The sequence below is a fragment of the Oryzias melastigma genome, linkage group LG13 (genome assembly GCF_002922805.2).
Source record: "Oryzias melastigma strain HK-1 linkage group LG13, ASM292280v2, whole genome shotgun sequence".
In the NCBI taxonomy this organism is placed as follows: domain Eukaryota; kingdom Metazoa; phylum Chordata; class Actinopteri; order Beloniformes; family Adrianichthyidae; genus Oryzias; species Oryzias melastigma.
In genome coordinates, this window is record NC_050524.1 from 5,105,283 (window position 1) to 5,123,760 (window position 18,478).

At 43.2% G+C, this 18,478-nt stretch overlaps 1 protein-coding gene across 3 annotated transcripts; it reads right to left on the reverse strand.

Annotated features, from left to right (window-relative positions):
• Positions 1-661: 661 nt before the first annotated feature.
• On the reverse strand, positions 662-17,768 carry rsf1a (remodeling and spacing factor 1a). Of its 3 annotated transcripts, none has more exons than XM_024277986.2 (18): positions 17,458-17,768; positions 15,420-15,511; positions 15,217-15,309; positions 14,941-15,146; positions 14,677-14,789; positions 14,480-14,584; positions 11,807-13,145; positions 11,534-11,699; positions 11,258-11,455; positions 8,448-8,552; positions 8,071-8,150; positions 7,946-7,994; positions 7,742-7,848; positions 5,594-5,658; positions 5,098-5,257; positions 4,814-5,025; positions 4,555-4,740; positions 662-4,475 (listed from the first exon to the last, which is right to left on the reverse strand). In XM_024277986.2, the coding sequence occupies exons 1-18, from the start codon at positions 17,609-17,611 to the stop codon at positions 3,730-3,732; spliced, it is 4,176 nt and encodes a 1,391-aa protein (XP_024133754.1). In that variant the 5' UTR covers positions 17,612-17,768; the 3' UTR covers positions 662-3,729. The 3 variants fall into 3 exon arrangements, with proteins under 3 accessions (XP_024133754.1, XP_024133753.1, XP_024133755.1); XM_024277985.2 differs by having other exon boundaries at positions 11,534-11,723; positions 17,458-17,767; XM_024277987.2 differs by lacking the exons at positions 15,217-15,309; positions 15,420-15,511; positions 17,458-17,768 and having other exon boundaries at positions 11,534-11,723; positions 14,919-15,110.
• Positions 17,769-18,478: the final 710 nt, after the last annotated feature.

The following is an 18,478-nucleotide window of genomic DNA, read 5'->3' on the forward strand; positions in this document are numbered from 1 at the left end:
TGAAACTTTCATTATTACTTTAAACAAAAAAACTCCTCATGGATTATTTTGTTGTTGAAACTTTAGATTTTTTTTTTGCCATATTTCACAGCATCCAATTAATTTTAAGGTTTAAACGAATCATTTAAGCCCATAGATTTTGTAGATTCGTTACATAACATTATATTTAAAAAGTAAGTCAAGTGTTCCTCCATTCAGGTCTAAAATTGTTTTACTTGAAGTCCCATTGATCATCTTTTGATCTATTTTCAAAGTGTTCAATATTGATGATCGCATTTTTGGCCAATATCAAAAACCTGCCATTTTCAATGACCAAATTTCTGCAGAGCGGCAGGCAGGAGTTTTTTTTAGAAATTTGCCTCTGAATTATGGGTGTGGAGCAACCCGCCCCCAAATACGATCGTTTTAAACAGAATTTTTTCATCTGCTCCATAAAGAAATGCTTTAAAATGCAATTCAAGAATACTTGTCTTTATATATATCCTTAATCATCCGAAAAATCCCACAAGAAGACTTTAAAAACACCGTTTTCGTGGGAGTGGGTCTTTAAAAATGTGCCGTTTGATCAACTTTAGTAAAACTCCAGCTTGTTGTGAAGTTCCTGTTTGTTTTCACGTACTTTCCACTTCAGAAATAAGAACAGGGCAGATGGGTGGAGCTTGGAGGAGATGTTTGGATGTTGGTTTTAATAACTTAAAAATCATTTGTTACAGCAGAACTACAGTAACAGTACAACAGAGAAACTGCGCTGCATCCAGCAGTTCACACGCTCGTTTTTCTCAAACCGACGGATTCCTCCTCCTCCTCCGCAGCAGTGAAAACAGAGCAGACTGGAATGATGCCTCTGCGGGCAGAAACACACCTGAATCTGTCCGAGTCTGTGGAGCTTTTTAACCGGCACAGATTAGAAGACTACACAGGGGATAATTTCTGGATTCTGCAGCACGTTCTGCAGCAGCGTCGCTAGAAAGTATCTGAAAGTACATTTGACTTAAAAAAAAAAAAAGGGGGCGACAGAAAATATCATGCAGTGCTTTTTATTTTTTACACTTTTTGGCTGAAAATTTGTGACAAAATCTAAACCTAAATCTCACCTTCGCCTGCCAATCAAGGGGTTCTATAAGTTCATTTAAGGACTTTTGGTTTAAAATATTGTCTTATATACAAAGTTTTAAAATCGCTGCAACTTTTGACCTTTTAAATGTTTAGCATCGTTTCAACAATTTTACAATAATTTTTTTTTAATGTCCATTAAGGTGCTTCCTCAGTTTGTCTTAAGATTTCAGATTCTCTGAGAAACATTTATCTTTGTCTTTATAAAAATACAAATTTACCCTGAAAGACATAAAAACACATCATCTAAAGGAAGATGCTGGCTTCTGTTGAGTTTGATTTGCCAATGTTGGGATAAAAACAGTTATTCTTTACAGATTTTTCACTTTTTTTTTATTTTCTAAATTGATGATAAATATTTGAGCAACTTTTTTTCGAATGACCAAACCTGAAACGGTTCACAGTGACAGTTTGAAAACTACAGGCTTAGAAAACAGGAAGAATAAAATCTCTAATCTGTTAGTTTTTTCTTCTACGTGTGTTTAGGTTCTTTCCAAACACAAAACTTGTTTAATCACCTTAAATTTCCAATTATCTAATTATTTACACCATTATCTGTATATGAGAACTGGACTGAGTAACTCCTCCCACCTGGTGTTTCAAACAGGAAGTAGCTGCTGGCTCCAAGAAGCCAGAATCCCATCAACTTGTATAGAGAAATAAGTCAGTTGTTCTATTTGTCGGAATGACCATTCTTTATTGATAATCTTTGTTATTTTTTTTTCTGTAGTTTTAAGTTATAAATTGGCCAATCAGATGCCTCAATTAAAAGTAGGCGGAGCCTACTGGCTCCCACCTCCAACATTTCAGATGTTTGACAAATTCTGTGTTGCTCGCATTCAAGTGGTAGAGAACTTCCAACAAGCTCACTCCTGATAGGTGAGAGTGGTTGCCATAGAAACGTCGACTCGGACAAATCACTGCTCACTGATGACGTCTGGTTCCAACATGGCGACTGAACTGACTTCATTTGGTTGGAGTCGGAAGTAAATCATTTTCTACGGGTGACGTCACACTCAGTCCAGTTCTCATATACAGTCAATGATTTACACACATTAATGTAAATGAATATGTCGTGTATATAGTTTGGAGCTATTAAGTTGAAGCTGAAATGGAGGGACGTGTGCACGTACTGAATTAATTCAGTGATTTATTACAGGGAGAGAAAAAAAGACAAATTAAAGTTTTGTCGCTTCAGCTTGAACTCCAGTCTAAAAGGCAAAGGAGAACTTTCGTGATGTTCGAGTGGGGCGCCATGTCCAGTTTGAAGCAGAGTTTCTTCGCATCACCAGCAGACTTTAAAAACGTGAGCAGTGTTTAGACTCGAAGTAACGTTAAAGACCCACTCCGATCAACTTTAATGAAAGCGTTCCCAGTGGTCTTTTAATTATGTCCATTTTAGCCAAAATGAAAAACAAATGTGTCGTTTTCTAGGACATAGTTTCTGTAGAGCGGCAGGAGTTTATTAGAAATTCACTTCTGAGTTGTAGGTGGGACGACTGGAAGCAACCCCGCCCCTCTTCCTCTTCCAGAGCAGCGCTGTGGCCCAATGTATTTTCTACATCACAAATAAGCCATTTCATAGTCAGATTTGAATGAATAAATACTCAGAAATGCATTTTAAGAATAATTGTCTTTATATATAACCTCCATCATCATAAAAATGCCACAACAACATGACAGAAACACCATTTTCATCGGAGTGGGTCTTTAAGTTTCAGATGTCCTGACAGTGATGGTTATCCAGAACAACATAACACGTATTTGATTGGTGAACGTTTGCCTCCCCTGAGCCTTACAACAAAAATGAAATCAAGTAAATCTTTTGTTCCCACGGGACTCGAAGTGTTAAAAAACCTGGCAGGTCGTCCGTTTTTTTTGTTTTTGTTTTTTTTCCACAGCAGGATTTCAGTCAACCGACCTCGGCGTCACTCAGCAGCATCTTTTGCTCTTCACCTTCATGTAGAAAATATACCACTATATTTTACAAGACTAAGAACAGAACATCTATTATCTTACAAGAAACAGCGCACAGGCAACATATGTACAGCAAGTCAAACCCTCCTCCGTATGAAGGTTCAGGAAACCCTCGAGGGGCGTCTGAAAGCGAACACTTTGGATAAAAAAATAAAATTAAATAAAAAAAATGTGGTTTGGATGAGGAGAGCCGGGTGTACACCGAATACTACTTCCTGTTTTTTATTTACAGGGGCTTTTATTGTGAAGGGGAACTGTAGTTTTCTGTGGATTTAAAAAAAAAAAAAAAAAAGTTTGACACGTTTGACCCTTCTGGGCCGACGTGAGTCAAAGTGTTCGATTTCGGACCCCCCCTCAGGAAGTTAGTAAGTGCTATAAGAACGATGAAGTGCTTTAGGATGAGTCGAACACAAACGGTCGGCATCGGTGGGGTTTAAACCGAATCTACTGAAGGAGGTGTGAACTGGTCGTTTGGTCCAGATGGCTGGGTGTTGGGGGGGATATTCTGCAGCTGTGAGGTTCTGGAAGGAAGAACGGCAATCTACCACAATGCAACAGTGATGAAGGAAAGACGGAGAAGAGGCTCCACCTTCGACGGCGGAGGAAGAAGAAAGCGGGGGCCGTTCACACACACCGCCATCATGACGGCGGGCTGTTCTGCACAGAGTTTATGGAGTCCGTCTGACCTTCCTCCTCCTCCTCCTCCTCCTCCTCCGGATGCCAGGGGCCGTTGTGCCTGCTCTGCCTGTCTGAGGCTGAACCGTCTCTGGGTGTGGAACTGCTGCCGCTCCCAGGCTTCTGCAGGCCTCTGGAGGTCTGATGTTCGTTTGCAGACGGGCTCTGGCCCCTCCCCCTTTCCTGAGAGTCGCTGTCGTTTTTGTCGTCCGACGTTCTCTCCCCCCCCGAAGGCTTTTTGGTCTTCCGCCTCACATCCTCCTCCTCCTCCTCGTCCTCTTCGTCGTCGGAGTCGATGCGGTTGAGTCTTTTTCGGATGGGCCGATCCTCTTCTGACGAAGACTCCGATTCCTCCTCCGACGACTCCTCCTCCTCGTCCGTCGAAGGCCGCCGTTTCTTCAGCATCTGGGCGAGTCGTCTGCGCCGCTGCTGGGATAGAATCTCCCTCCTCTTCCCCCGGCCCATCTTCTCCAGATCCTCTTCTTCCTCGTCCTTCGTCAGCCGCCTCCTCCGGTCTTTGACGGGCTCCTTTTCTAAATGTCTCCTCCGGAGTCGCTGCCCTCTCTCTTCGTGGTGTTTGTATCGTCTCCTCTTTTCTATCGTCCTGCTTTTCCTGAACTCCTCCTTCTCTCTTCTCCTCCCGATCGGCCTCCTGTCCTCGTCCTCTTCCTCGTAATCCTCCTCCTCTGATTCTCTGGAAGACGGGAACGCTGCAGGACAGAGAGATGACAGGTGAGTCAGAGGACGCCGCTCGTCTCGGCCTCAGCTGTCTGTCGTTTGGCCGCTCACAGTCGCTGTAGTCGCTGGAGAGCGCCTCCTTGCGTGTTCGAGCTTTGCTCTTCTTCTCTTCCGCGGAGGCCCTGGAGCTGTCGGAGGACTCCGAGGTCTCTCTGTAGTTGACCTGCTGGTGCTGGCCCCGCCTCAGGCCCCGCCTTTTCTGGTCGCTGTCGCTCATGTCGCTGTACTGATCCGAGTCTGTCGGGAAAGTGTCAGCAGACGTTCACCTTTCTGCAGCTTCATTTCTGACCTGCAAGGGTGTTGCTCTCACCTATGTCTTCCTCGCTTTCTTCCTCGGAGCGTCTCCACTGCCGCTTCCTGCCCCGGCGCCGGCCCCTCCCCGGTTTCTGCCGGGGCACTCCCTTCAGAGCTTTCCTGGGTTTGGTCCCTTTGTCCCAGCTCCCTCCATCGCTGCCCATGTCCTCTTCGTCCTCCTCCTCGTCGTCATCGGGCCCCGATGCGCCACACTCCTCCTCCTCCGAGCTGCAGGAGGAACAGAGGGAATGAGGTGACGGCGGGGAGCTAAAGGAGGAGGGAGGAGTCTTTGAGGCAGACCTGTTGCTCAGCATGAACTCGTCTTCGCTCTCTGCTGCCGTGCTGTCGCTCTCCAGGTCGTTCAGCCTCCTCCTCCTCCTGCTCCTGGCGGCTCGGGTCTGGCTCCGGATCGGCCGCTCCACATCCTCAGACAGGATGGAGGTGATGTCTTTACCTGCTCCTGCGTCAACGGAGAACGCTCAAACTCAACGAGAAAACATGGATGCCTTCATGGTGCTTCAACTATAAACATTTTATCAGTTTGGTGGGGAAAAAAAAATTTGTAACATTCTTTTGCTATTCACTACCATAACCTTTGAACCATGTTCACAACATAATACCAGTGATTCTGTCACGGAGAAAACCGCCTTTAAGTCGTTATTTTAAAAAAAAGCTATTCTCCTCATCAGAATCAGCTGATTCACGTGGATCACGTAAATGGTCGTGGTGTTCCTGTGCGTTTGTTATTTCGGTGTCACCGGCGACCTCTCTGGTATTAAAGGAGTTAACCACTCACCTCCACAGAGATCCCCAAAGTCCTCCTCGATGGCCTCATCGATGGCGTCGTCGAAATCATCAAACCTGAAAACAGAGCGGCTGATTTTATAGGAAACGACTTCACAAATGCCTGAAACGCATCAGGAAGTTCATGATGGATGGAAAAAGTATGAAAGCGAGTCGATTCATAGAAGCACCGACCCAGAGGGGATTTAATTTTTTTTAAAGCCCCTCTCCGATCATCTTTTAATCTTCAAATATCCCCAGAGTTCTTTTAGTTATGCATCTTTTTTTAGGACATAGTTTCTGCAGAGTGGCAGGAGTTCATTAGAAATTATTCTCTTGAGTTGTGGGCAGGATTGTTGCTGAGAGCTCTCTGTTTGGATCTGTTCGTCTGTAAGTGGATTCATCAGAGCGGAGCAGGGAGCTTGTGGCCCCCACGGCGTATTTTCTACGTCATAAATACGATGTATTATAAACTGGATTTTCTCATCTGCTCCTGATTTACGATGATTTGAATGAAGAAATACTTAGAAATGCAATTTAGAGCTAAATTTTCTTTAGATACATCACCATCATCAAAAAAATGCCACAAGAACATGTTAAAAACTCCAAATAAACATGATTTTTAATTTGAGTGGGTCTTTAAATTCTGCAGGTTTTATGTGAAATAAAAGAAACTACTGTTTTACTGTCAAATCTATATAGTAGTTTTTTTTTTCAAATTCAAAAACTAAACCCCAAACAAACTGAAATGTTTGAGGTTTTCATTCCTTTAAAAGACCTATATTTTGAGAAATAAACTTTTATTTAGCTTTGAAGTGTATTATAATCTCCATTCCTCACGAGAAACAAATTCAAAGCAGTATTTTTGATCTGAGTATTCCTCTAAAAACCTGCGCTCTGAGCACCAGCGCCTCCCAACCCACGAAAACCAGTGGGCCCTCACATTGTGACATCACAAAGTGAGGAACAGCCCCTTCCAGGAAGAGTCTGCACTGCCAGCACCACCCTAGGCTAACACAAACACACACTTTCTCCACAGAGCTAACGGTGATCAGCAAAACGCTTTCAGTGTATATGCACAACCATCTTTCCAGAGTTGGAATGCCGTTTTGTTTTCGTGGGAGAAACGCAGACACGCTGGCGGGGCCGGATCTAGGATGACGTCATGAAATGGGAGGGACCCACATGAGCGAAAGGCGGAGCCTCAGAGATTGAGGCGTCTCACTTCAAGGTATAAAAAGAGTACACAAAAAAAAATACATTTCATATATGATGTGTTCTTTAGTGTACCAAAGATAATATGATCATATATGTATATAGTTTCATCTGAAAGGCTTAGAATGGCATAGTTTGCCGGTAAGAGTCATTTGGGCCTCTTTGCTACTGATCCAAACCGAATAGCAGCCGCAGAGCCTTTTTTTTTTTACTCTTTAAGGAAAGTTTACACTACTTTGCATCTTTACAGTGTCGTTTTTTTTATAATAAATAAGAATTATATTTATTTTTGGGCACGAATAAATACATAAGTATTAAGAAAAGTGTGAATTTTCTCAAACTGTAAAGCTGTTTTTTGGGGATTTTTTTGAAAGAAAGTCATATGACTTTCTTTCAAAATAAAAGACTTCCTATCCCAAACAGGAACATTCAAGTGAAGCAAATAGTATTCATAAACAAGACGAGACAAAAATAACATTTTCTCTTGTTATACTTTAGGTTAACTTTGATGAGCCGTCATCCTTTTTACTACTTACTACTGCTGGAGCATAAACATGAAACAGGATTAGTTGATGATCCACTAGAAAAAGTATGAAGAATACACAATCTACATATATTAACCATTCCCTTCCAAATAGCTACTAACCATTGCTATGCAGCATAAGATAAAATGTACTTTATAGTCATAAAATAAACTCAGCAATTAAAAAAGATCACTTTTCCCCAAAGTTTTGCCTAGTATTTGTAATCTGGATAATCTGGAGGAATCGCAAAGCAAACAAGGCCTAAAAGTGTCTTCTAGGTTCACCTTAGCCAGAAACTTAGTAACCGCTATTTTTAAAAATTACAATTATTATTATTTTTTTTAGCCAGAGAGCCACTGTGGAGAATTTAGGCCCTTTAACTGCATGGAAAAATATTGAAATCAATTATCCATCACACCCACCTGTAGCTGATGTGCTTCCTGGTTCTGGTTGATCTCCTCCCCAGATTTTTGCTCCTTTTGCAATCCTTCTTTTTGGTAGTCTTCTCTTCTTCCTCCTTGTCTTCCTCCTGAGAAGCAAAGACATGTTTTATTCCATTTTTATCGATAATGATCACATCTATCATGGTTTTTAATGATGGTAAATAAAAGCTCAGAAGTTCTCACAGGAATGATGTTCTCCACGCTGATCCCCACGTAGACGAGCCGCTCCCTCCTGCACAGACGGAGGCACTCGTCATTTTCTCCAGAGTTTACCCAGACGCCAGCACTTATCATTTACGAGTGTTTACCTCCGCTCGGCTCGCTCCCGTTTCTTCAGAGCGCTGTCCAGGTTCTGCAGCTGCTCCTCCAGTTTCTCACACAGCAGCTTCTGCAAAGACGGGAAACAAAACGTCCTTTTTTAAAACCCTTTAACACCTGAGGAATCACTACATTTTTAACATATTTTAACTTTTCAACCGTTAACACGATCAACGTCATTCCAGTAGATTTTGAAGGAGAAAAGCGGTGAGAGCCGCTTTTCTCCTTCAAAATCTACTGGAATGATGTTGATCAGGTTAATTATTAAAAAATTACAGTAAATCAAAGAACATAAACTTGTGTGGCAGGCTTTAAGACGCTTTTCTCTCCAAATAAACTATTCAGTTTAGCCCTCAAACCAGCTTACGTGTTGGCAGGGTGGGCAGAACCACTCCCCGTCTGGGATCAGCATGACCGGCGGCCGCAGGCAGGCCGTGTGGTATCCACTGTCGCAGGAGTCGCACAGCAGGATCTGAAAAACAAACATGTGGAGATCATCCTAGATCAGATGTGACTGTATTCACCAGAGAAAATCTCAAGAAACATGAAAAACAACTTGAAACTAAACAAAAACGATTCTTTCAGGACTTTTCTCTACTTTTAAGATCTCTTCTTTGAACGATGCTGTGATTCCCATCAACCACTGAAAATGTCTGAACACTCCAGAATCCTTAAAGACCCACTCCAGTCATCTATTTTAACTCAGAAAATGACCTCTAAGTTTTGCTGCTGGACCGTTGGCAACCCCGCCTCCTCTTTCCCTCGCCTAGCTGGGAGCATATTTTCTCCTCACAAATAGGGTCTTTTTCCAACAGCATTTTTCCTCTACTCCTGATTCACAACAATTTGAATGAAGAAATACTCAATTTTAGGCTTCATTTTCTTTATTTGTGTCTTAAGATACGCTTAAGAGACACTGATTAATAGAAAGCAGTGAGAAATTCTTATTTTTTGGGGCTGTCTGGTGTGACTTTGGCCTGGATTTTTTTGTATTTTCATTCAAAAACATGTTGATTAGTTTGGTAAAAAATGCTATTCTTATCGTTTTTCTAAAATTACAAATAAAACTTTTATTCTATGTTGTAAAAACAGTTTGTTAAACATTTTTGAGGTTTCCACAGCAAAATAAATCCCATTTTCCAGATGGAATTTTCTGTTTTGGCATTTTTTTATGTCTACTGTGTGAATATAACATGAAAAAATGACAAAATAAAGGTAGTGTCACATAGGAGAGGTTCTGCTGATTAAAAAGATAATAAATAAAAATGTTAAATACAAAAAATTCAAAAGTAGACAAAAACTGAGTTTTAGATCCTAAGTTCCTAAGGATAAAAATAAAGTTTCTAAATGTACAATTTTGCGTGTGATTTCATTTCATGATTATTTGCAGATAATAAGAGGCTGGCAAATACTGTAACTAAAAAAAAAAAAGCGATTAATTTTTCCAGATTTGTGATTAATTCGTGTTTTTTAATCGATTCCCAGCGCTACAATTAACCTTTGAAGCGTGTTTTTGGACTTGCATGTACGATGGAGAACATGTAAACTCCACAAAGAACCCAGCCGGGATTCGAACCTTCTCGCTGTGAGGCTAGAGTGATGACCACTGCGCTACTGTACAGCTCTCATCAGGTTTCCTTTTTCTTTTTTTTTTAAATTCTCGAAATTCAAACAAAAACATTTATAAAATTCTGATTATTTGACACAGACTCCTGATGATTAGGTGTCATCGTTTTCACCTTCACACAACGCCCACACCTTCCAGAGCAGATCTAAATGCTTTGGGTTGAGACTGAAGGTAACATGCAGAGTTTCTGCCCGTCACTAACTCACTGAAAGTTCTCCAGAACTTGCTTTTGTTAACAATTTTAAAACGTGGATGTTGTGCTTTTGAGGAGATTTCTGCTGCTGAGTCAGCTTTCCCAAGCTCATCTAACGCCCCGAATAAGACCATAAACCCAGACGAGTGGAAGGATGTCAGGGAAGAGGAGCAGGATAAAAGCAACCCCCCATTATCACATGGAGGAGGCCGCATTGGGTTCTGCAGCCGGATTTATATTTGAAACAGGATTTTAACACAACGGATCGGCTGACACTCAGAGCCTGGAGGTTGCTGGTTCCCCTCCAGACCAACTTCTGTAGGATTTTCCGCTTTTAAACAAGGGCGGTTCCAATCAGAATTCCAAATCATTTGATTTTGAGAATCTGCTGATCTGATGCTTTTGTAACTATTAAAAAATGAACAAATTTAATAAACAGATCTGGATTTTCTTCTATTTTTACTTGATAGCACTTAAATAAGGCACTTCTGTGAAGCTTTAACAGAAAAATAGAGAAACTATAAAAAAAAAACTATTAACTAGTAAAAAATAGAAAATGTAATGTTTTTTGTCTTATGTGATTCAAATGTCCATTAAAAATTCTTAAAGCTAAAAATGACGTTCTCTTATACTCGTAGCATAAATATGATGATGAGTGTTCATGACTAGCTCATATCAATGAAAACATTTATTAGTTTTGGCTGGTTTTGAGACATTTCTTTTGGATCCCAGAGGTTGAACTTTGCAGACGGTCCCTTGGCAGCTGTCTCTATGTATAATTGTCATTAAAAATAATTTTAAATATTTATTTTTTATTAAATGCAGTTGAGACACTTGCTGTCAGTTTGAAATGTCTATAAAAGTGTTATTGAGCCCGACAGTCTGAATATTTTTGCTAACTTCAGCGAACTTTTGTACATAATTATTAAGAATATGAAATTCAAAAAAATACATTTTACACATGCAGAACTTAAAATTACAACAATTTGAAACTAACTGCACACACAAATCTTTAAAAAGTGTGCTAAAACTGCATTTATGCACAAATCTGATGTGAGACTCTTTTCACATCTTCAAGATTTGTGATGCGTTTAAATGCTGCTGGGTCATGAGAGTTTTCTTATCAGCCGCTTGTGAATAAAATCTGTTGAAATCTTGATATTTTCTCACTTTCTTAAACAGATATGCCCACTAATTCATATGAAAAAGTCTATGTTGAATTTTTTGGATTTTTTTTTCATTTTTTGTACTATTCCCAAAATGTATGTATGAGTTACAAATCAACAACTACACAGACAGATCAGGGTGAGTCTGTTTTGTCTCCATTCTCGTGCAGCACAGCACTGTGACGGCTCACCAGCTCGGGATGATTGGGCAGCCCGCAGTGGGAGCAGCAGTCCTCGCTGGGAATCTCCGTGGATTTGCAGGATTCCTCCTCGGAGTCGCTCCGTTCTTCACCGTCTTCTTTCTGCCCCCTGCCTTCTTCTTCTTCGTTTGGTTTGCGCCTTTTCGTTCGAACGTTTGACCATCGGGGTCGTCTGTGTCTCCGTTTTCCCTTAAAAAATAACAAAATTAGTATCAAAATGATCAAAATTGAGTTAATTTAACATTTAAAGATTTAAAGACTTGTTACCCTGAGTTTTCTAACTTCCCCAACGAGTTTTCTGTTTTCCTTTGAAGCTGAGATCTGCTCCTCTTCCTCCTCCTCTTCTGCCTCCTCTTCATCCCTGGCTCTGGCGGGTAGCGGCTGTTTTCTCGGAGGTTTCTTCCTCTGGATCTCGGTCACCTTTGAGCTCGGCCTACAGGTTGGTAAAGAAGACGATCTTCAAGAAAAAAAAAAGGTGTACATGGGATGAATTAATGAACCTCCATGCAGACATGATTCAAATGAAGCCGATTCCCATACCTGCATATCCTGGCAGACCTCCTCAGCAGCCGCCCCTCTTCCTGCTCCTTCTGCACGTCTTTTTCCTGCCCTTTTCCTCGCTTCCCCCTCAGCTTGTTTCTGCGGTGTGGAGGAATTTTGATCTTCAACCGGATCCCTTCTTTCTGGAGCTCAGAGGACGCCTCCTCCAAAGGCCCGCCGCGCTCCTGCTCTGATCCAGATCCAGCGCTTCTCTTCCCCTTCGCCTGGCCTGGAATCCCGCCGTTCAAACCTTTTTCTTCCTCTTTTTTACTGTGTTTTTCTGTCTTTTTAGGTGACGCACATCTCCTGGATTCTGTGCAAATGCTACTTAAATTGCTGGAGGCCTTTTCTGGCTCCTCAGTTTTTAAGTCTCTTTCCAGACCGTCTTTTCTCGTCTCTTCCAGATCCTTCTGCTGACGGCTGATGCGTCCGGCATTCTTGGCCTTTTCAGACTCCTCCTCTGTTGTTTGTTCTGTCGCTTCTTGACTCCGCTCCTCCTCCTCCTGCTTTTGGGTTTCCCCCGTGGCCTGACAGACTGAAGAGGCACCAGCAGAATCTACTTTTTTCTCTGTTTCTTCAGGAAGTTTGTCGGCTTTTAAAGGCGGTGGCGCTTTGCACGTCTGAGACTCGCTCGCTTCGTGAAGAGGAAAGCTGCTGGACGCCGGCTCCTTCCTCACCAGCACCGACTGCCGACTCACTTCCTTGTCTTCCCTCACAGCCCTGCCGGGTTCTAAGCTTGGCCCGTTTTGCTCCTGCCTCTCAGAACCGGAGGTTCTATGAAGCTCAGATGGGCTGCGGATGACCCCAACGTGACCGATGACCCCAATGACGCCATTCTGCCCTTCTTTGTAGGGCTGGAATAGAGATGCTCTCCCATTGGTCAGCTCTGGACCTGCAGAATTGAGGAGCTGATGTTGAGGAGCGGCCGGCCCACATGCAGGAGCTGCAGAGTTCAGGAAGTTCCCCTCTCTTCCATGAGCGTCTTTACTCTGGATGACGGAAGGATTACAGACGATGATGCTGCTGCTGTTGCTGTTAAGGTGGTTGGTGTGGAAGCTGTCTGCTAGTTTAAGATTCCGCTTCTTCAGCGGGATTTTGGCCTGCTGGTTGCTCCTGACGGCGGCACGCTCCGCCTCCTCATTCACGTTCGGTTTAGTCGAAGACACGCAGGAGGCCGTGACGACAGAGACTGCGTTTTTGGCGACGTCTCTTGGTTCTGGTTTGATGGCGGTGATTGTGCTGACGCGGTTATCGAAGACGGACGTCTTGTTGTCCGTCTTCTCTTCCTTCACCTCGTTTTCAGTGTTTTCCTGCTTGATCATCGGCTCCTGCTTCATCTCTGAAAAACAAGCCGTCACATTCAAACACAGACTGAGAAAGATTGTGGGGGAGGTCTGCGTAGGGGACACAGTCTATGTGGGGGAATGGTGTTACAGCTGTGGCCACATTTGGTTTGGTTTTTTCTTTTTATGCGTTTTATGTACTTTATTTTTCTCACTTTGTGTAAATTTTTCTTAGTTTACTTTTATATTATCAGTAGGGGGACAGTTTGTGGAGGACAAACTTTGATGGGAAAGTTTGTGTTAGGAGGCACACAATTAGGGAAGGGGCACGATCTGTGAGGGGGCACAGTTATTGGGGGATACAGTCAGCGGGGGTCTGTGTTAGAGACAAAGTGGAAAAAAATAGCTGGGACACAATTAGTGGGGGACAGTCTGCGTTGGGGACAGTCTGCGCTGGGGACAGTCTGAGCTGGGGACAGTCTGCGCTGGGAACTGTCTGCGTTGGGGACAGTCTGCGTTGGGGACAGTCTGCGCTGGGGACAGTCTGCATTGGGAACTGTCTGCGTTGGGAACAGTCTGCACTGGGGACAGTCTGCGCTGGGGACGGTCTGCGCTGGGGACGGTCTGCGCTGGGGACGGTCTGCGCTGGGGACGGTCTGCGTTGGGGACGGTCTGCGTTGGGGACGGTCTGCGCTGGGGACGGTCTGTGCTGGGAACTGTCTGCGCTGGGGATGGTCTGTGTTTGGGAACAGTCTATGTGGGGACAGTCTGCGCTGGGGACAGTCTGCATTGGGTACAGTCTGCGCTGGGGACAGTCTGCATTGGGGACAGTCTGCGCTGGGGACAGTCTGCTTGGGCACTGTCTGCGCTGGGGACAGTCTGCATTGGGGACAGTCTGCATTGGGGACTGTCTGCGCTGGGGCTGTCTGCGTTGAGGAGAGTCTGCGCTGGGGACAGTCTGCATTGGGCACTGTCTGCGCTGGGGACAGTCTGCTCTGGGGACAGTCTGCATTGGGGACAGTCTGCGCTGGGGACAGTCTGCATTGGGGACTGTCTGCGCTGGGGCTGTCTGCGTTGAGGAGAGTCTGCGTTGGGGACAGTCTGCGAGGCACACAGCTCTCTGCGGACAGATCCAATGGGGACAGTTTGAGTTGGGACTGTCTTCAGGGGAGACAGCAGGAACATTCTGCTACCTACAGTCCGTGGAGGACACTGCTGTGGACACAATTAGTGGGGGACAGTCTGTGTTGGGATGAGTCTTTGTTAGGGGACAGTCTATAGTGACAACAAAAATCACAAAGTGAAGATCTAAAAACTCTACTTCTTAGATGATGACATCAGTTTGAGTTTAACTGATCTTTCCTTTCACTACACAGGAAAAGCACAATACCTTGTTTCATAGGTTTCTTTTCTATTTCAGGGTCCGTTTTTATGTGGTCAGTTTTCTCTGTAGTTCTGGTGGATTTGGCGTTGTTTATTTCATTGGCTTCATCACCTGCCAAGTAAATCAGAAACACAGAAAACTTTTAGGCCTGACGCTCACGTTGGTTTAAGACCTCCATCCTTGACAGAAAGGCGTCCTGGTACCTCTCTCTGCCGGGCTGGTGCTCCTGGATTCAGTCAGGTTCTGCTCCTGGTTCTGGTTTGGTTCAACCTGAGTCTTCAGCAGCTCCAGGGCCTCGGCGAGGTCGTTGCGATTCCTGAGAAGACAGTTTTACAATCAGCCTGCTGTGTAATCAAAATCTAAAAATCAGAGAAAAAAACGGTCACAAATGTTTTTACAAATGTTGCTGAATCTGGCTGAGGCACTAGTGCTGCCTGTCACTGACCAGACTAAGAGAAGGGTGCTACCTGACGATGCACCTCCAGGTGGACCCATCCAGGTCGTCCTGCTCCTCCGTGTACAGCCGGATGTTCTGCTCCTGATCCAGCTGCATCCAGTACAACAAACCCTGCCGGTCCCGACCGATGGGCTGCAGTCGCATCTTCTCTGGATCCTCGTCGTTGATCATCATCTTGAACTTCAGGTTGTCATCGAACTGACACTCGCAGAGATACTGCAGAGTAGAGAGGAGGACCGTCAGCGTTAATGCGGCGGGTTTCGGACTCATTCGCGTGGAGACGTACCTTCAGGATGCTCGATTTGCACTCCATTGACATGTCCTGGTAGCCTTTCTGCTCCAGCTCCCACGCCCACGTGCTGTTCAGCTCTTGGCAAACCTGCAGGACACAGAAACTCTGAATCTGCATCTTTTTCCCAAACAAATACACACTTTTGGATGGAAAACATTGTGGATTTCACACATCAAAGGCATCATAAATCTCCTCACCTTAGCCAGGTATTTCTCCCAGCGGTCAGTGGTCACAGACTTCCCTAGTTTCCTGAGCAGCTTCACATGGAGATCCACGAGAGGTTTGGAAACTACAAAAAAAGTCACAGTTACATCAAATGTTCACCTTTATTTCTTGATTTGCCCAGTTGTAAAAGCCATTTATAATTGTCAGTAAATTTAACAGAATGTACAGAATTAAAGGAGATTAACTTCTGATGCATAAACAAATCTGGATCTAGAGAGAGGTCATCTTAGATTATTAACTCTCTTCTTATTAGGCATTCTATTGACTGCTTTTCTATGGATCATTGGTGGACGGTACTCTCCATGGACAATGTTCTTCTAAAAATATCTTAATTTTGACTGAATACTTCCTGTATTCCTTATCTGATCTGTATCTTACAACAGCTAGAGATAATATTTTGTTGGTGCAAAATAAATGGCAACCAGACTGCAGGCAAAAACAAGTTTTTGTTTATATATATTTTTATTATTGGCACTAAAAGAGCTATTTGGTCCAATTCCCTCTTTAAAAAGCACTTTCTTTATTCCTGTTTCTGAGACTGTTTTACATTATAACTGTGTTATAAGTTCTTTTCAAAATAAAATACATGTAAAATCAAATCATCCTGCTGAATATGTAAAATATGCAGTAAAGTAAATATAAGCTTCTTTTAATAATAAGCATCTCTTGACTGCAGATCAAACCTTTGATCAGACTTGTTAAAAATATAAACTTAAGTGGATAAACTTAATTAATCAAAACAGTTGAACCAAAGAGCCACAATGTGGGGGGATGATGCCCATGTGGCTCAGGTTGCAGACCCCTGTTAGACTAAAAAATGTTTACATTTTCATTTAAACAAACTTGAACAGCGAGAGTCTTTTCGGCTCGGAAAACAAAAACATTTAAAAGTACTACAATAAGAATATTAATGTGAGGCCATTTAGGAACAATTCATTTATCAAGATTATTATTTTTTATTTTTCCTAGATCACTTGCTAAGTACAAATGTTAACTTAAATATTAGATAAAAGTCATTTAAACTAATATTGTTTAAAGTAGTAAAAGTGCGAGGCCGTCCATGAACGCATCGGCCGCTACGGTTAACTTCATTCTGGGGGCTAAAAATGAGCTAGCCCAGCACCTAAAGTAACTTCTTAAGAGAAGACACACGAGGACATAGTTTGACTAAAACATAATCTACAAAACTTTGTTAGTGATAAAATTCTAAAGTCTTAAATGAGCTGCCATTCTCCGGGGATGTACTTTAGCGAATTCAAAAACCAACCCTTGAAGCTAGCTAGCTAGCAGACTAAAGCGCATGCGCAAACTTGCCTGCAACTCTGCCAGAAAAAAATATCTCATCTATTGTTTTGGACGAACATCGCTCCCGGGTCGGTTCTGACAGTCATAAAACAGGCCGAACACTGAGCGAACGCAATCCCAGCGGTGTGGTCTCAGAGACACCGGTGCCGTTTGGGATTGTGAGGCAAGGCCGGTGAAAAATTACACCTGACAACACTCCGGAGCTAACCGGTTGACTGTGTGTGGTCACTCGGTGGAGCATCATGGCTCCCACATCAAGTTTAAAAGATCGATACCAGCCGTGACAGCGTTATCGACGGCCTGTCAGTCAAGCGAGCCCCCCAAAGGGGACCGTGTCAGGCTCCGTACTCACGCCTGCGCCCGCTCGGCTAAACTCCTAAACAACAGCCCCCAGAAGTGCGAAATTCGGGGTGGGCTAGCTTCGTGTTAGCGACCCTGCCAAAAGTGTTTCAGCAAGAACTCTGACTAAAACTGCTCGTCGAACCGTGTGGACCGGTTCTGCTGCGGGCCACAACAGATGCCACCGCTGGCTGCGGAGCGTAAAGCACCGAGAAGATGCTGCCCTGCCCGTTTAAACACGGCAGAGACCCGCACTTCGATCACCATCACGACGATGATGGTGGCCCCCCGTTTCCTCCGGTCTCAAGTGTCGCAGCTTTGTACCACTTCTTCGACCGTCCAACACCATCACCGCGGATCTCTCACCTGCCGTAGTGTCACGCAGATACCGCTCCAACTGCGGGAAAGTCATCTCGGGGAGATCCAGCGCCGGTCCGTACCGCTCCAGGAACGAGCAGACCTCCGCGAAGCTCGGGCAGAGCGGCGGGCCGGAGCTCCTCACCACCGCCGGAGCAGCCATCTTTCCAGGCGGAGAGAAATAAGAGGGGAGGGCTGCCTGCTCGGATGCGACTGCTCGGGTGAAATGAATGGAGGGAGTGAAGGAGCTAATGACGTCAAGGTGATGGAGAGAGAAACGGGCTGCTTCCGGGAAAATTTCACAATAAAAGCTTTGTGTAACATTAAATGTATAATAATGTAATAACAAATATACGACATGTTAATACAATTTCAAATAGATTTGATCTAAAATATACGGGGGATTATCAGTTTGACCTTTAAACAAGTTTATTTGTAGCACATCTCATGTACAGAGCCAATTCAAAGTGCTTTACATAAAACATTAAAAGAAACAATCAAAGAAATAGTAAAGTTGTGATAGTTAAAATAGAACTAAAAGAAAGAAAAAAATTTTTCATTGAAAACAAGCATAGATAAACAGTGCAGATGTAAACTTTGAATACATAAAAATCAAATGCAGCTGAGAACAGGTGAGTCTTTAACCTGGATTTAAATACACTGAGTGTTTCAGCAGATCTAAGGTTTTCTGGAAGTCTGTTCCAGATCTGTGGAGCATAGAAGCTGAATGCAGCTTCTCCATGTTTAGTTCCGACTCTTGTCACTGCAATACTCGTTTTGAATTGCTTTTCTTTAAATTTTGTTTTATTTAATTTTACTTTCCTTTCCTACCTGGTATGACCTTAAAAAGCTCTGCATTACTACATTTGTCAATATTTTCCATTTCCATTATTTGTGTCTGTTCAATATTTTTTTTAACTCCATCAAATGTAAAAAAAAAAAAAAAAAAAAAAAAAAGATTTCCCCATTTAATCTATACAAAAAAGTACTCCACTTGTATAGACTATTTTTTTATATATTCACGTTGAAA

Excerpts from the sequence above, each read along its gene's own strand:
- rsf1a (XM_024277985.2), bottom strand. The coding sequence starts at position 17,611 with ATGGCTGCTCCGGCGGTGGTGAGGAGCTCCGGCCCGCCGCTCTGCCCG. Across the intron at positions 14,790-14,940 it reads ACCTGGAGGTGCATCGTCAG|GAATCGCAACGACCTCGCCG; the intron begins GTAGCACCCTTC and ends CTGTCTTCTCAG. Across the intron at positions 8,553-11,257 it reads TGCCCAATCATCCCGAGCTG|ATCCTGCTGTGCGACTCCTG; the intron begins GTGAGCCGTCAC and ends TTTGTTTTTCAG.